Source organism: Vitis riparia, chromosome 7 (assembly GCF_004353265.1).
Source record: "Vitis riparia cultivar Riparia Gloire de Montpellier isolate 1030 chromosome 7, EGFV_Vit.rip_1.0, whole genome shotgun sequence".
Classification (NCBI taxonomy): Eukaryota; Viridiplantae; Streptophyta; class Magnoliopsida; order Vitales; family Vitaceae; genus Vitis; species Vitis riparia.
Window position 1 is genome coordinate 26,181,390 of NC_048437.1, and position 18,746 is coordinate 26,200,135.

The 18,746-nt window shown below is 39.4% G+C and overlaps 2 protein-coding genes across 2 annotated transcripts; one reads left to right on the forward strand and one right to left on the reverse strand.

Moving 5' to 3' along the window:
* Positions 1-465: 465 nt before the first annotated feature.
* Positions 466-15,884, forward strand: LOC117918207 (flowering time control protein FCA-like; the record flags this gene model as incomplete). Its single annotated transcript, XM_034834715.1, has 17 exons — positions 466-778; positions 1,131-1,201; positions 1,644-1,722; positions 1,908-1,990; positions 2,106-2,181; positions 2,677-2,879; positions 3,609-3,675; positions 4,153-4,232; positions 4,318-4,382; positions 4,852-4,911; positions 5,001-5,094; positions 6,038-6,328; positions 10,057-10,248; positions 10,342-10,546; positions 12,878-12,943; positions 14,810-14,958; positions 15,122-15,884. Coding segments are annotated over 16 exons (1,995 nt in total), but the record flags the coding sequence as incomplete, so codon positions are not given.
* Positions 15,885-16,622: 738 nt separating this feature from the next.
* Positions 16,623-18,420, reverse strand: LOC117917992 (WRKY transcription factor 23-like). The gene is made up of 3 exons (XM_034834496.1): positions 17,928-18,420; positions 17,552-17,697; positions 16,623-17,378 (listed from the first exon to the last, which is right to left on the reverse strand). The coding sequence occupies exons 1-3, from the start codon at positions 18,284-18,286 to the stop codon at positions 17,341-17,343; spliced, it is 543 nt and encodes a 180-aa protein (XP_034690387.1). The 5' UTR covers positions 18,287-18,420; the 3' UTR covers positions 16,623-17,340.
* Between the last annotated feature and the right edge of the window lie 326 nt (positions 18,421-18,746).

An 18,746-nucleotide genomic window follows, 5' to 3' on the forward strand; every position in this document is an offset into this window, starting at 1 on the left:
AATTTATTTTATGAAATATAGTTTTTATTTTATACATGTTAAATAAGGAAAAATTGAAAAATATATTTATTTATTTTAATTATACATGTAAATAGAATAATTTAAATTTCAATTAATGTGCCACGAGCCTAGTTGAACCCTCTTATGTTGATTTTTATCACTATTAGTTTTTGATGGTATATTATAATATTTTTTAATAGGGATCAACTTTTGTCAATATTCCAAAATAACATTACTAGAGGAAAACAACAACATCATATTGAAACGCCTGATACCTGCAAGAGAGCATACACCCTAATTCACCCCAAAAGTCAAGAACTTCGACATTTGATATTTCCAAGACATGTAAAATGAAATATATAATTTTCCAATAGTCCATGACAACTATTTTAGATTCAAGCTGTGGCCTCACTCCCTCTCAGGCAAATTTGTAGGGTTTCGATTTCGCATAAGCCGGACCAGTGAACGAAGCTGGAGAGGCTCAGAGGAGACCGCTTCGGCGAGCAGCCGGAGCACCACCGCGCACCTCACTCCGGCGGTGCCTTTGCCCGCTACACCGACGACCACGTCGCTCCCCATGACAGGAGCTTCGATCATCACAGGGCCGGTTTCTCCGGCGACGGCCACCACCACCACAACCACAATCACCATTTCAATGGTGAACCGAATGACTCGTATGGCGGTGGTGGATTCCGGACAATTGGCGGTGGCGGGCACGTTCCCGATCACTTCGGGCCCTTTTCTGGCAGGAAGAGATGGTTGAATCACTCCGGTCATGGTGCTTATCGTGTTAACTTCCTTGTTTTATTATTTTTTTCGTTTTAGTTGTCGGCTTACCTGCTTGGTTGCCGAGAAAACGCAGGAAAAGTGAAGAATTGAAACAAAATTCTTTTAATTGAGAAAACAGAAATCTAAACTTGCAGTCATTTGAGAATAATACAGTTAATATACTTGTCCAGTCATGTTATCAAATATTTGAGTCCTCTCTCAGTTTTTAGGTGTTAGGATGTGGCAATATAGCCTCTTATATCTGCAAATCATTGATTTAGAATTCATGTTCATTCATCTCTTTGCAATCTTCAATTCTAGATTCTGTGTATCCTGTTTTGCTGACACGATGACCTTTTTAGATTACAATGAGGGTGTCGCCTTTGTGAAACTTTATGTTGGATGCGTTCCAAGAACTGTAACAGAAGAAGATGTAAGTTATTGTTTCATTAGCCATCACCATTTCCATAATTTTCGTGGGATTTGCATAAATCATAAACATGTAGATACTAGTTTAATTAATTCCCTTTATTGATTTTTAGACATTGCAAAATCCCGAATCTTGAATTTCTATATAACCATGTTTATATCATAGGAAGTTGACCTTTTAGGAGTACAATTTATTGGTTTTTTTTTTTTTTTACATTGAACTATACTTAATATCATCTGGCCAAAGGAAAACTTTGACATTTCTGTTTTCTTTCTCTGATGTTCGTTTTTCAAGCCTCTCTTTAAGGTGTTGACAATTATAAAGCATTTTTTTTTTTTTTTTTGGCATTTGCATTTGCAAGTTAATGATAGCTAATATTGTCATATGCCCTTTTTCTAACTACTTTTCTGTATATTAATTTTGGGCATTGCCTTGGGCATGTCAGATTCGCTCCTTGTTTGAAGAACATGGAAAGATTGTTGAGGTTGTTTTACTCAAGGATAAGAGAACTGGCCAACAACAAGGTATTGGAATGCATATCTTCTATGAATTCAATGACTGATTTTCTAACCCCTTATACATGTCATCATTGTGCTTAGATTATACTTACAACAACCATGTATATGTTTTTGGCAATGCTTACAATTACAGAATATGAAGAAGTAATAACAATCTATCATAACTTATATCAAAATGTTTACTTCTGCAGAATGCTGTTTTGTAAAATATGCAACCATGGACGAAGCTGACAGAGCTATTAAAGCTTTAAATAACCAACGAACTTTGCCTGGGGTGAGTTCTCTTGCGCTGGGACTGATAGATAAAATATTTCTCTTGCTGTTTTTTGCTCCTGTCAGGTTATCTGTGTTTTCTTTTTTTTCTTTTTTGATGCATTTGTGTTTTCCAGGGAGTGGCAGCCATCAAAGTTAGATATGCTGATGGGGAACGGGAGCGCCTTGCTAATTGCCCTACACTTGCAAAAGGTATTCTGAAACCTCCAACTCCCCATCCCTGTTCAGTTATACTTCCCAGGATTGCAAGCATGTGCTGAGCATTCTAGATTCTTAAGACAAACTTCAAGCCTGCACTGAGCACCTCATACCTTTTAGATTCTTAAGGCATATTCTTCTCTGAGCAAATATTAGTTACATTTGCATGTGCAGATTCATTTTTATGTACTGTCCAGTGCATATTGCATATACTGTCCAGTGCATAAGATTTTTGTGGAAAAGGTAAATTAGTTGTATGCATTAGTTTCATTCTTGTAACATGGTTTTAATTTTCCATGATCACCAGTTTCTACGCATTGGCTTTGTGTTGCTGGATGCATATGTATCTTCATTGGCATACCTATGTTGTCAGATGCAGCCTGCATTTTTAGTTTCATCAAGTAAACAAATTCTTCTCTCACCTCCATTCATTTCTGACATTTGACGTCTTCTTCTTCTTCTTCTTCTTCTTCTTCTTATTCTTAATAGCAGGGCTAGCAGGGCCAGCAGGGCCAGGACCAGCAGGACCAGCAGGACCGGCAGGACCGGCAGGACCAGCAGGACCGCCAGGACCAGCAGGACCGGCAGGACCAGCAGGACCGGCCGGGCCGGCAAGGCCAGCAGGGCCATTTGAGGACAAACTCTATGTTGGTTATCTGAACAAGCAAGCTTCAAAAAGGGAAATTGAGGAAGTATGCTCTAAAGCTATTGAGCAATCAAGTTTATTTTAGCATTGCCTCAGTAAAAAAGGAAAAATAAAAATAAAAGAAAATTCCCTTTTTAGTACTTCTTCACATTGTACATTGGCAGGCAAGATTAATAGTCTGATGCATATTTGTTGATGTACTTGGAATACATTGTTGGGCACAGTGCTTGTACACTTGGTAGGCCACCCATTATTGAACATAGGATAGGAGGTCAAGCTCATAGACCATATATATGTGACTCTGAGATATATATGGCCTATATGTTGATGTGCATTGGCATATACATGCAAGACATATGGGAATATGCAAGTTAACAGTCAGATGCACATATGCTGATGTGCCTGAAACTTTTTGCAATATATTTTTTGGCACTCTGCTTTTACACTTGGTATGCCACACATTAAATAGTTTGAAAATCGTTAAATCAAGCTGATAAGGCATATGCATAAGAAACACAACAGTGAAATTTTTTACTCAGGTCAGAAATAGCTTGGTAGCAAATCATTGTAGCAGATTGCTTATGTTAGCATTGGTCTGAGAATAAAACCTCCCATTTTTCTTGAATCGAGTGTACATTCCATACAAGAGTTACTAAAATGACTAGAAAATATTCTTTCTTTTTCTCTTTGTGCTTCAATTGTTTACCCTTCTTGTATGTGCTGTTACTTTTTGAGTTCAAGTTTATGTGTTTTACATGGATCTTTTATATGCCAGATATTTTCCCCTTATGGCATCGTTGAAGATATCTTCATTGTACGGGACGACATGAAGCAGAGTCGTGGTGTGTCTGTTGTTCTTATTGTTTGATTTGTCTTTCTTATTCAATCTTGAAGTACACTTGCATAAATGAAACGGCAGATTGGAAGGGGACTTCTGCAGTTGTGCTCTAATCTGCATATTAGCCAGTTTGCTTGGTGTCCCCTGAAGGTCTCCAGGTTCTCTTTAACATGATTAAAGTACCTTAGAGATTATTTGTTCTTTCAGTTTCTTCCACATATAACATGTTTCAATGAAGGGGAAAAAAGGGCAAAAACTTTAGGTCAGCTAGTTGATCCATTGGTTGCTTTATCTACCTGTGTTGGCCCAATTCTGAGACCCATCTCACAACATTTGTAGAACTAGTGTGATAGGCTCTAATGGCTGCTTTACTTGTGTATTCCATAACAGTTCTTGATAAAGTTTTATCTCAAATTTTAGGACCCCATATATTTGGGTTAGCTTGTGTTTTTCACTAGTTTGGATTTTATCTGATTTGAAGGTTGTGGATTTGTTAAGCTTTCTAATAGAGATATGGCAGTGGCAGCAATCAATGCTCTAAATGGAAATTACGTGATGAGGGTAAAGCCTATTAATTATTTTGATGTGTATTGCTACTTGGGTTCTACTTCTGCCCCTGATTATTTTCTTTTTCTTGTTGATTAAGGGTTGTGATCAGCCACTAATTGTCCGTTTTGCGGATCCTAAGAAGCCTAGGATTGGAGAATCAAGGTTTTTTTCCTTAAAATTTCTCTTCCTTTACATATTTTATGAGAACTGTGAATCTATGTTGTGTTTTATGTATAGATTATATGTATAGTTCAACTAAATGAGTTATTACTGAAGGAGCTGGGACCCACCACTCAGTTGGCCCCATTTTAAAGATTTCCTACTGTACCATCAGCTACTTTGTGATCTCCCTATTTAATCCTAAGGGACATAGTAAAGAAAAAGAGCATTGTATTAGCCCACTTTGATTTTAGATGTTAGCTCCTTTGGTGGAAGAACTCAAATGATTGATTCCATTCACCGCATATCATTTATGTTCTTTTTTCCTTTTCTCTTTCCTTTTTTTTCTTTTTTCCTGCAATGCTCAACAAGGTATCTTCTGCCTAAGGTAAATTGGAGTTGGATTAAGTTAATGCCTTGCTGTTACTTATGAGTTATGATTTGACTAATCTTCCTCTATCTTACTTTACAGAGGCCATGTTGCGTTTGGTGGCCCAAAGTTTGGTCCCCGGTCTCAAGAACCACTCGGTTGGTATGCTTCTTGACTTTATCTCTCTCATCCCTTTTTCATTTTTGACACTTCAAAATTTGAGCTTCTGTGCTGGTGTTTACTTGTGGCAGGCCTGCACCTAATGTTGGTGACCCCATGTGGAGGCAATTCTTGCCTAATCCTCTGTATCCAGGGAGTCCAAACAGCACAGCATCATCATGCCAAGTTAGTGCTCCTGATCTTGGGGATATCTTGTGGCATTGTGTTCAACTTGAACAAGAAACACGTTATATTTCTTTATACCTTTAGATTAGTGCAAAAGGGTACTCTTGACACAATCTAAGACACTGACACGTTTTCTGGCTACCTAGTCCTGGTGCAGGATTTTTGTATTTGATACATGGTGGTATACCCAGGAGATGCCTTGCCTAGTAATTTTGACTAGAAAATTACAAAGCCATCCAATGTTTCACATGTTTATTATAGTAAATTTAGCATATTTTATTGTAGGCAAGAAATTAAATGATTGGATCATTAATCATTTATCCAATCAAGTTGAACTGCCATGCAGGATATCTTTGGTGGAAGCAATAGGCTATTGTGTTTCATCTCTTGAAGCACCACCCCTCTTGGCTTCTCTTGTTAAACACACATAGTGTGTGTGTGTGTGTGTGTGTATGTATGTATTAAGTAGTTACAGATAGAATACCCATATTTAGTTTTCTGATTAGATGTAAACTTAATTTATTCTCTTCTAGCTTTTTCTAATTAGTAATTTCCCCTTCTTTTCAAAACCTTTTTATGGTCCCAGGAGGCTGTTTGTGGGTTATGAGTTTCTCTTTTGGGACATCCATTACCATCCTCTTTAATATCAGAACAGATACGTGAAGATCAAACTTCCTTTGGCTGATGATTTTACTTGGACCGTTTTGGGCTATTTAATACCTTCGGTCAATTTATTTTCTTCTTCAGAGTTCAAACATGTTGTGGTCTGCTTCCCTTTTGGTGTCCTAAATATCACTATTACAAGAGCCACTTCAATCAACTCTGCACTTTTCAACTTCTCTGAATTTGCAAGTCTGCAACTATGACCACAAACTTTAGATTCTTACTCAAGGATAAACTTCAAGTCCTCATGACGGAAAAATTTTATGTTTCTGAATCTCAGGTTATGCAAAGCAACTCCAGTGCTTCAGTACAACCAATACCAGCTCATTCACAACCACAAGTTGTTTCCCAAACAGCAAACCAGCAGCCTAATGTTCCTAGCGCTGTGCAGCCACCGCTTCATACGTGGCAGCAGTCACCTTCACAGGAGTTACAACAGGCACATACTCTACAGAAAGGCTCTCAGTCATTGAAAGAAGCAGTCTCTGAGATGCAGAAACAGTTGCATCTGATTCCACCTCCAACCCAAAACTTGGAGCAGCAGCAGAATTCCCATGTTACTACACAGCAGGTACTGCATAGTCGGTGATATTTAGAAATCCTACAGAAAGGAGCTTAAGCTATCCATCAGGTAGCAGGGATAATATTTAAGCGTCAATATTTGTTATGCTGATGAACATGCAATAAGGTCTGTGAGGTCATGGGAATGTTCCTATGATAAGTACCTCTTTTGATTAATTTTAGAGAAGCCAAAAGTTCTTTTTGAAGTCGATAACTATTTCAACATGTGTTTGTGTAATTTTAGCAAAGGAGCTTATTGTCACGAACTTAGTCTTTTCCTAAGTTCGTGCGGCACTTAGACAAGTCAAGACCCTTGATCTTGCTAAGTCAGCCTTGCTTCGATGCTTAGTTTGCTAGGCTAAGATGCACCCGACTTAGAAGCTTTAGAGGGCGTAGTAGGCAACACTTAAAGAATGAAAGCTTTTATTGCTCAAAGGAAGCTTTATAAGTGCTTTGGAACCCACTTGCTTGGTTAGGAAGTGGTTTGGGTGGTGCCTTGGCCAAATGAGGCTTTTACCTATTTATAGGCACCTTAGGAAGTTTCTAGAACCTTGAAAAGTTTCTTACAAATCAAGAATAATCTAGAAGCTCCTACACTAGTCTATGTACAAGGGTATGTACAAGATGACTTTGGAAGATTCTAGAACACCCCACACTATTCCAATGTTCTCCTAGCCAAGTGTAGAGATGTGTGGACATCTTTAGCCCTCTCTAGAAGCTTCCATGCTCTTCTACTTTGTAGCTAAGTGTAGATGTTTCCAGGGGTCTCTGGAAGCTTCTCACTTCTTATATAAGTTTATGGGGAGGGTCATTTGAAGCATCTTGTGACACTCTCCCCCACCTATGCCGTCGACGTCCCTGTCGTTGCCTCTTCTTGAAACCTCTCGATGTGTTTCCAGAACCTTATTAGGGTATCCGCATGTTCCCAGCTTACCTGCCTCTTAGGTAGTCTTTTCCATCGAACTAGATACTCTTATCACAGGAGGGACCCCTTGTCTCTTGGTAACCCGTTCAGCTAGGATATTCTTCACCTCCTTTTCCTGTGAGGCTTTGGATGGATGCAGACACCTGCACTTTAGATGCTTGGAGTGTTGCTTCCTTTTGCCCATCGAGTTCACCTTTTCCTTAGTGACCTTGTCCATGTGTGTGCGGGCTACCTCAACTCGTTCCCTTTTTGCCTCCTTTACTTGAACCCTTGATAGTAAGGAGGTCTTAGGCGTACTAGGCTTTGGGTTGACTTGGAGGGCACCTAATAACTGCATCGAGCCCATATGTGCTTCGTCTTACTGTTCCCTCTCCTCGATCATGGCATTGAGCTTCTTCCTATTTGGACAATCATGTGCCCAATGTGAACTATCACATAGGAAGCATTTGATTTTAGGCGTAAACTCTTTCCTTCTTTTCGCCTTACCCCTTCCTTCCTGGACGTTAGGTGTCTTGCCTGATCGCATTCTAGGAGCATTGTGGTCCCTTGAAACCTTGTCTCCCCCACCTGTGGCGTGGCTATCCTCCAAAAACTCAACCTTGGAGGAGTCTCCCCTCTTGTAATCCGTTAAAGACTTTACTACTGTCATGGCAGTGGCTAAGTCTTGAACGCCTTGGCGCCTTAATTCCTACTCGACCCACCCTTGCAGGTTATTCATAAAGTTGAATAGCAATTCCTCCTCAATCATGTTAGGAATCTCAAGCATGAGCGAAGAGAATTCCTTGACATAGTCGCATAGCGAGCCTGTGTGCTTGAGACACCTCATGTTTTTCCTAGCCAGGTAAGTCACGTCCTCGAGGTAGAACTACTTCTTGATCTCCCTCTTGAAGTCTTCCCACGTCTCTATGGTGCAAATGTCTTTCTCCATATTGGTGAACCTCCAACGCCACCATAGAGTAGATGTGTCAGTAAGGTAGAGGGTTGCAGTCTTTACCTTAGTCGCCTCATCAGTCAGTGCGATAGTCTCTAAGTATCGCTCAATATGCCATAAGAAGTTGTCCAACTCCTTGGCATCCCGCTTGTCACTAAACTCTTGTGGCTTCGACACCTCCACCCTAGATGCCTCTTGTGTGGCCTTGACCCGTGCTGATACGGCAGTCTTGTAGATGGCCAGCTCTTGTCGAACCTCCTGGTCTCAGGCCTCCATGCGTGCAATCAAGGCCTCCACCCTGACTTCATACTAGCAAATATGCTCATGACCTTGTCTTGGAAGGACATGAACTCCTCGTGTGACAGCGACTGAACTTGTGAGCCTAGCACCCCCTCACGAAGGTCTTGGATCTGCTCCCTTAGATCTTCTAAGCCCTTCTCCATGCCTTAATCAAGTCCACCCCTTCTCGGGTGTCTACCATGGCTAGCTCCACCTTGGCTAGCCTTGCTTCTATGTTGGCTATGGCATCACGAGATTTATCTTTCCTACCCTTGCCCCGTGCAGTAGACTCGGTCTCCCTCCCACGGGTTTGCTCACTAGTCTCCTCCACGTTGGAGCCCGACATGCTTCCTTTACTATGTATGCTTCGTAGCCACACTTTGATACCAACTGTCACAGATTTAGTCTTTTCTTAAGCTCGTGCGACACTTAGACAGGTCAAGACCCTTGATCTTGCTAAGTTAGCCTTACTCCCGATGCTTAGCTTGTTAGGTTAAGATGAACCCGACTTAGAAGTTTTAGAGGGCGTAGTAGGCAACACTTAAAGAATGGAAGCTTTTATTGCTCAAAGGAAGTTTTACAAGTGTTTTTGAATCCACTTGCTTGCTTAGGAAGTGGTTTGGGTGGTGCCCTTACCAAATGAGGCCTTTACCTATTTATAAGCACCTTAGGAAGTCTCTAGAACCTTGGAGGGTTCCTTACAAATCAAGAATAATCCAGAAGCTCCTACACTAGTCTATGTACAAGGGTATGTACAAGATGACTTTCGAATATTCTAGAACACCCCACACTATTCCAATGCTCTCCTAGCCAAGTGTAGAGATGTGTGGACATCTCTAGCCCTCTCTAGAAGCTTCCATGCTCTTTCACTTTGTAGCTAAGTGTAGATGTCTCTAGTGGTCTCTAGAAGTTTCTCACCTCCTATATAAGCCCATAGGGAGGGTCATTTGAAGCATCTTGTGACATCATGGCTTAAAAAGGAACTTAATATGGAAGTCAAGATAATTTTATTTATTTATTTTTTTTTCGTAGAAGCCCTAAACAAACTTGCATCATAACAAAGGTTACCTCTTTGAAATTATGGCTTCCACTTTGGCTTTAACTTCTGGCTAAAGCCAAAAAAGAAGCCATTTCAAATGAGCTGTAAGCCTATGATAACCAATAATGCATCTCTCTCATTCTTTGGGTTGTTTGTTGTATAAAAGCTTGGCACGTATCAGTGAATACTTACCCTTACTAAAGGGTGAGGGTGCCTCCTGCAACATGTGTGGAGGTAAAATATTACGCAATAGTGCTAAGGTTTTCCTGAGAGAGGTCTCTTAGGCTCATACTGGTGGATAAATGGCAACAGCATATGTGGCCTAGGATTAGTATTCTATTAGTGTGTTGGTGTAATAACCAACAAAAATGCAGAGTTATTTTAGTTTGTAGTTGATAAGAACTTGTTTCAAGAGACATATTTTTTCCTTTAAATTAACATTAGCTTTCACTTGATATTGGCATTTTATAATCTCTTTTCTACATTTTGTTTCTCTGTTGCTTGCTAGCAATATTTGAACCTTGTGACTGTCATCAATCATATGTTTTCCTGCTGTCTTCCCAGACTGGAAGCAATCCTCAGACAGTTGCAAGCACTGGTACCCTACCACCAGCAGTTTTGCCTTCAATTGTATCTTCTTCTCCTGCAGTTTGTGCAAGTTCTGAAACAGCAGATCTTCTAGAATGTGATTGGAGTGAACACATCTGCCCAGATGGATTCAAGTATTATTACAATTGTGAAACTTGCGAAAGCAGGGTAATTTTTCTCTCTTTGAGAATCTTGGTTTGCATCCTGCTGTTTGGATACCTCTCAAAGATTCGATAAATGTTCATGGAAATTGAATTGCAGTGGGAGAAGCCTGAGGAGTATATCTTATTTCTACAACAGTTACCAAAGCACCAACTACTCCAAAATCCTTCTGGTCAACAGTGTCAATCTCCATGCCACTCACAGGTTCTCTCTACCCAACAAAATTTTCAAACACAGATTGTGCCGCTTCAAACAGAGCTCTCCCATCAGAAATTGCATTCACCTTCCTCATCTTCGCCAGCTGGTATTCTTCTTTACTTGGGCTCTTTGTATATTCAAAATTTTTGCTTTGTCCATAGCAATATCAGGCTTCTGGTGTTATTCATTCTGAAAACACTGGGTCATATTATCTATTGATGTATCCATTTCGACCTTCTATTTCTGCTTGGAGGAATTTATGTGGGTATTGATTTATACTGATGCTGTACTGCATCGTGTGGGTCAGAAAAATGAGATTATGATGCAGGAGTATGTCTTTAGATTCAAAACTGATGCAGGATTTTTAAGATATGAATGTCTTATCTTTTTCTCAAGTATGGCTTTGAACAGGATTTTGGTGGGAAAAGTTCCACTGATTCGATGAGGATGTGGAGAGTTAGGAAACAAACTATAAGCTTGTAAAAACCTGTTGGTTTAAGAGATCTAAGAACTTGTAGGTTAAAGAAGAAGGGGCAAAAGGCGCAATTGCACATAATGCAGTAAAAGCAAGGGCTTAAAGATAACTTCATTGCTTTCTTTGTTCTTCCCTTTTTTTTTGATAGGCAAGATACTTTCATTGTTTTCAATATTTGTAAGTGATATATGTAGGCTACAGACTAATGTTCAGGAACAAGTTGAGAATGGATTGATTAGTCATTAAAACTGATCCAACTTTTGATAGGCAACATAACTTCATTGCTTTCAACATAACTGATCTATGTAAGCAACAAACAATTGTTCAGGAACCAAGTAAGTTGAAAATGGATTGATTGAGTCATTAAAACTGATATAATCTGAATGATAATAATAATACTAGATATGTCCAAGATACACCTGAACTAAGTACTTATAAACTAGTAAGAGTTATAGTTAGACTCAAATACTTCAACTCATTAGTTAATTAGTAATTGAGAATCTTGAAGATTATGGTATTACCTCTAGAATCAGTCTCTCCTTTTCATGTAATATTTTCCAACCCCTTATGTCATATTGCTTGAATCAGATTGAACTCCTCCACTCTAGACACTAACAATTAGCAACGAAGAACTGCCTGGAAAAGAAAAATAAAAGAAAGTTTCATCACTTAAGATTCAAGGTGGATTTTAGTGTTTCAATTTCAGGGTGTATCCATGCATGTACAAGCACATATAGTTTGTCTACATTTGAAATCTTGGAACCCAATACTTCTCCCTGTCAATTGAGGGAGTTTTAATTGCAGAAATTGCATCCTCAAGAATATGCATTGGTGATGAACTATTCACTTTTGGCAGTTTTAACATTACTCTTACATACACTGTAAGCATAAATGTTACGGATAGAGAAAACACTACTTTCTTTTTTTGCAATGTTAGTAGTTGAGAGGATTAGGTCCACTTTTATAACTCATAACCTGGCCATGTCATCCTTTCACAAATCTGATCACATTTCATTAGTTTAGATCATAGTTGTGAAAGGTGCGCCTAGGCTTCGGGCAGTGGGACGCCCCTTCACGAAGGCGCCGCTTAGGCGCGCAAGGCGCGACGCAGTCCACAGGTGCGCCTTGATCCCCTACCTCCTTCTTCTCCTTCTTCTCCTTCCTCTTCTTTTTCTTCTTTTTCTTCTTCTCCTTCTCTTCTTTTCCAGTGTCGGGTTGCAGAGGGCAGAGAGAAGCCCTAATTTCTTTTTTTATTTTTTGGGACCAAAACAACGTCGTTTGGTCCCTGTTCTTTTAAAAGAGCAAGGTCCAAAATGACGTCATTTTGGCCCTTTTTATTTTAAAAAGAATCGTTTTGGCCCTGTTTTCCCTTCTAGCCCCCTTTTCTAGTTGTTTTCAACCCAACAACTCTCCCAAATTTTGCCCTAGCCTCAACCATGTAGTGGAAAAGTGAAGAAGAGGAGGAAAAATATGAGAAAAATAAGAGAAAAATAGAGGAAAAATATATGTAAATTAGGGTGCACCTCACTTTACTAAAGCCCGCGCCTTAGGTGCGCCTTGCACCTCAGGCTCCAGGACTACTTTGCTCCTTGATGCGCCTTGAGCCTTTTAAAACTATGGTTTAGATATTGGTTAGACCCCCATATTGGCTACTGGTCACCTGGTGGGAGATTCATATAAGACATGTAAACTCAAGATGGTATTGGGAACTCATTAAGCAAATTGCAATTATTGAAGATGCTGATGCGGCTGGTGTATACTTGTATATTTTGGAACGCTTTTTTGGCGCCTCATATATAATATCTGTTTTTACCTGTCAAAAAACAATCACTGAAGATGCTGATTCTGTTTGGTGTCTAGTTTCTATTTTTTAGTCTGGCAATTGAATATTTGGCTTCATTTGCTTTAATGTCAATTGACAAGGTGCATGATATGAGTTACTTTATCTTGTGGTGATTGCAGGGTCTTTGTCATGTGCTAGTATAGCTAGCAACAAATCTAGCCACTGCCCAACTGTGTGTCCAACAGGTATCTGGCATTCATCTTTAATTTACTCAAATCTTTTATTGAATATAGAGATTTCATATCCTATTGGCTTTATTGTAGGGGCTTGGGGCCTGTTTGGGAACTTATTGGGGAACGTTTTCAAAAAACAATTTTTAAGAACTATTTTTGAAAACAATTCTTTGATGTTTTCTAGAACAAAAGCCTGTTTGGGAATTGGAATGTTCTCAACCTGTTTTCTATGCTTCCAAAACATTTTTTAAAAATAACTCTTATATGTAGTATTTTATTTTCAATCTTTCTCCATATTAGTACTTTTTAACTGTGTGGAAGTCTGAAGTACTTTTGAATTGTCTGGAGCTTTCTAGAAATTTACAGGGAACAAGAGTATCTAGAATACACATAAACTGTGTAAATAATCTATTAAGAATAGAAAGGGTAGATATACAACAATTCTATAGGTTCTACAGAAACCTAATGATCTAGAACATTCTTTATGCTACCTCATTTGGGCAAGACACTAAAATGTGCAAGCAACAAGTAAAACATGCTGGCAACAAATGTTGTATAACTCCTTAGCCACACCATTTTATCTTCCCTCTCTCTATCAATTGCCATTCCTTGCAACCATAAAAATAAGTCCACAACTTCATCCACCTCTCAATCATTCAAAGGTTAAGTAAAATAATGATTCCCATGCTGTTTTGGAACTGGGGGTGGTTGTTTCTTTTCCAATATGGGTAGTTTGGAATTTGTGGGTCCCTTCTAAAGTTTTTTTACTTGGGATGCTTCATGGGGAAATGTTTTGACTTTAGATCAACTTAAAAACACGGGTGGTCTTTGGTCAATAGGTGTTTTCTGTGCAAAAATGAGGATGAATCCATAGATCACATTCTCCTTCATTGTTCACTGATTAGAATCCTCTGGAAGCTGTTGTTTGATCTTTTTGGTGTACATTGGGTGCAAGCTGCTATAGTTTAAGGAGGCTTTATTAGGGTGGCATGACTTGTTTGTGGGCAAGAAAAGAAAAAGGTTTGGATGGTCTGGAAGAAAAGAAATTTTGAGGCATTTGATAATGAGGAACATTCTATTCAGTTTTTGAAGATATTCTTAGGAATTTATTCTACTGGGTACACAAGTATAGATTCTCTGTCTTTCCTTAATTTTATTGAGTGGTTGGGTTCTGGTTAAGGGAGGGGTGTGTTTGGTGGGTTTTTTTTTTTTTTTTTTCTGTTTCTGTGCTATTAGGCACTATTTGTATACTACTTGTGTACTTTGGTGCATGCTTGTGGCATTTTTATTTTTTAATGAATTTGGTTTTATCTATAAAAAATATATATAGTTGCTTAGGAGGGGTTCAAGTCCAAGAATTAGACTTACCTACTTGTAAGTGGATTTCCTTGGTCTTTCAGTCTTTGGCCTTTATTCCTCTGCTACTTTTTTGCTCCTTAAAATTTTGCTTTATATTTACAGTTGTAGCCCTCATTTTCTTGAGCTTAAGGTTTGTAGAGATGTTAGTTAAAAGGCTTTTTTACCCAATTGAGGAACAACCATGGTAAGCCAATAAATATTTTAGGTGACATACAGATTTCAAACTTTATTTTGTCCAGTAATTTCTTGAAGCTGCTGCTGCAAGAAAATCGATATATTCCCACACTAAGCCCATGGAACTCATGCAGGATTTGGACCATGAATTGATTGGCTAAATGGGAGATCAACTACATGGTTGGATGGATTTTTACCCATATAGTTTAACAGATGATGTTCATTTGAGTGAAAACTTGTGAAAATGAATACATCATGATCAAAGTGGGCTCCACATAGAAACTCATCTTTATAGAGAGATTTATGTGCCTCCTGTTCATGTGTTTTTGGGTTATGTATCTGCAGGAAGTTGTAGCAGTGAAGGTATCCGAAGCTGCATTCCAGCAAATGTATAGCAGAAGAAGCTTGGAAAAGCATGCCTTGTATATTAGTTTCAGGGATAGGAAAGCTGTGATTGAACCTCCCCAGAGACATGTAATGGAATTGTTACTAAGGTGGAGTTGCCTTCCTCATTTTTCTGAGGTTAATTCTAATACAATTATAGTGTTTTTTTTCTTTTCCATAAATTATATAGAAACAATTCCTTGTTGGAAAGGGTTGACTCACTGTTTGAAACACTATATCCTACCCTATCTCTTCTTGAGTTCTCTTTTACAGGTCCATGTCAATTGATTCAGTGGCAAAAGCAAAGGATAAGGTAAGGCTATCTCCAAGAGTTCTCTGGAAAAACAATATTATCAAAGTCTCGTGAGTTGTGGCTCCACTTCTCATCTGTCCCCAAACCTTAATTTTTTTCAACTACCTAACAGTGAATATACTCAGAGAAGCACTTTTCAAACAGGCAAAACCCTATACGATCGGATTTGCTTGATTACCTGAATGCATCTTCCAGTGTGCATGGCTGATTCTTGTTCCATCTCTCATCATTAAAGGGAAGTGGTAACTTACTAAAAGCTCTTTTTGATAATTGCTGATTTTTTTTTTAATATTTTAAAAATGCTTATAAGCGCTTATTATTGCTAAAAGGATTTGAAACTGTTTTACTGAAGAGGGGAGGATTATGAAAAAAAAACAACACCTAATATGGGGCGCAGCATCATCTGATCACCTCCCTGAATAATGAGCAATAATTTGCATTTGCTTTTGTTCGGTGTTTATTACCCTTCGCTTATCTATCTGATTTGGCCAGCAATGATATGATCACATGGACAGAAAGTCACAAAGAAACGTGCTGCTTGAGAACATGAATAAGCCATACATTCATTTAATCAAGAAAGCTCAAAGTTTCCTAATTTCTCTTAAGATCTGACGCCCCCCACCCCCCATATCTTTCTTGTCTTTTATTTTCTTTTCTATATTTGTAGTTTTTCTTTTTCACACTCCACATCCTCACCATTCAATGGATGCATGATTCAATCGAGCTCGTGAGTATGAGATGTTGCATGGTATGAAAAAGGAGAGCGGACAGACATGATTTCCACAGCAAATGTAAAAAGTGGGTCACTACCTAGTTGTGGTAGCTAGACTTATTCTTACTTGTTCTATTCCACCTCCATATATATATATATATAGAGAGAGAGAGAGAGAGAGAGTGCATTCATTTCACCTCAACAACTTCACACAATTCATTGCTTCCTTTTTCACTTGAAATGGGGCTTTTTTTTCTTTTTGGGTTTTCCCAGACACAGGAGGGGTGAAAAGCTTCCATATTAATCGTCCCATGGACAAAACACTCTTTCAATATTCTGACTGCAGTACCCCGCAATGAAATCAATGCACATTCCTTGGCCAACAAAGACAAAGATATAAGGACAAGTGAGAGGGGTCACAAGAGTTATTGCTCTGTTTTCTTTGCTTAGAGTGGGGTGGGAAAAGAGAAGAAGTTAAGGTTTTGAATCTTTTAGACGGTGAGAAAACTAGAAAACTAGAAAACCTGCTGTTAAATTCCATCGATAGATACTCTACAGCTTTGATTCATTTGCATCCTTTTTCTTTTTCTCTCTCTTTTTTTCTTTACCTCTTTATTTCTCTATTTTTTATTTTTATTTTTAAAAAAAGACATGAACCCTAAAACTTATGAAAGATGATTTATTAATCTTTTAAATTGACATGTAAATTAATAGTATATTGGAAGAAGCAGTTGATGTAGCATTATTCATTTTCTCAGCAACCAAACAGGGATTCTTTAGCCAAAAAAAAACATAATTACCTATTCTGTATGTTGTATAACTTCTACATACCCAGAAAGAAAGAAACACATCAAAAAAGGAAAAATACCAAGGCGCCCAACTTACAAAGAAACTAGTCCCTCCATTGGATCAAAAACCCCATATTGTTACAGTGATATTCATGAGGGTCTGTGTACAAAGGTGGAGGCGGGTTTATCCGTGAGAGAAAGAAGGCTCTCTATCAGTACTAGTCAGCAAGCGAATTACATGCCAGAACTGGGTTTTTCCGTCTACACCGCAGTCCGCACCTCCTCTCTCAAAACAGTAATGGAGTCGCGTTTCGTCATATCTCCTCTTCCTTTCTCATATGGGAGGGCACAATATCTTGAAGAAGGCCATGGTCTCTAAGCAAAGCAGAAGTTGGTGCGCAAGAACGCCTCTCTTGAACAGACCTTGCGGCGCTCCCAAAGCTGCTGCCATGGCCATAATTCAAGAGTGGAACATCGTTGAAAGAGGGATGTTGCTGTTGCTGGTGGTGGTGGAGGTGTAGGTGTTGAAACGGCGTCGTTTGAAACCTCGGGCCAGCAAAGGTGGTGGCAATGGAGGATGGGTTTGCTCGAGGCATGATTGGGCTTGGGTGGGTGTGTTGACCTTCGTAGGTGGTTACGACAATGGCCGGATCCTTGAAACACCTCTCCACTCGTTTCTTCACATTACATGATGCACTGGTGCAACGATAGTAACTCCTAAATCCACAAAAATGAGAAAATTAGCAAGAGAGAAGGAGGGAAAAGAAAACAGAAGAAAACATAGTTGAAGAAAGTGAGACCATTTTTGAGCATTTTCTTTTCATTTCTCTCAATCCAAACGCTCCATAAAAATACCAAACAAAAAGATGAGTCAAGTGTGAATACAATACCTAGGAAAGGGGCTGTTTTCACAGCTTTTTGGCCGTACTTTCTCCATCTGTACCCATCTTCCAGATGATCAACCTCGCTCTTTGTCATGAAGGCGAATCTCGGTTCTCTCTGCCTCTTTTGACTTGTTGTCTTCTTGGGCTTCAACCTGTACCCCATAAATGCAAACAAAAAAGAAAAAAAGAAAAGAAAAAAGCCATGAACAAGCAAATCAAACATCCTTGTATCCTTTCTGAATTTCTCCTCAAATGGTTTCAACCCAGATAGCAAAAATCCCCATTTCTTTTGATCTTATCAGCAAAGTAAAAAACTTCTACAAAAACTCCGTTTTGATTTTGTTCTTAAGTGGGTTTTCTCACTCATGTCGGAAGAACTCACTCTTTCTTAGTCTTCTTCTCTTCCTCATCCTCCTCCTCTTCTTCAACTGCTTTGCTGCCTTGCTCATGACTGGACGCCGACGACACCGACGACGAGTTCGGCGTGGCCGGTGGATTCACCACGTCAGAAGACGCCGGCACTGCCGGAGCTGCACCCGTCGGTTTCTCCAAAGACGGCAGCTGCACCAAATCAAACAACGGCGGCCCATAATTTTGAATACTCAGTAACTCCATGAACCCTAGCGTTCCCTTCTCGCCTTCGTCGGAGAAGTCAAACACGGCCGGAATCTCCGGAGCGTGATCTGAAAATGACCACGAACCAACTGGATCCTCCATTTTCATCACCCCGCTCCTCTCCATAGACGAATCAATGGTGCAAATTCATCAAAAAAACACTGTTTCCAGTTCTGGAGAGAGAGAGAAAGAGTGAGATTTGAATAGTATTTACTAGAGAAAGGGATGGCTTCGAGGCTTGTGTGTTGTATATAAAGGGAGGAAGAGAGAGTGTGAGAGAGAACAGTGAGGCTTTGATGATGGTGGTGGTGGTGGACCGGCGACAGCAGGTTAATGTGGGGTGCAGACCGGTGGAGCCGGTGTCTGGACAACGCGGTCCAACAAAGTGGTCGACGCATTCATACGATGATTTGACCGGTTAACCGGTTAGTGTGTGAACGGGATTCGTCGCACGTGCTATGCGTACGGTTTTGAAGGATCGACCACTTCGCACGTGTGTGTATATGTTGCATGTGAGCCTGTGACAACGTCGACTGAATCCTCCTCAGATATCCCTTTTATTCCTTTCTTTCTTCCTTTCTTTTCT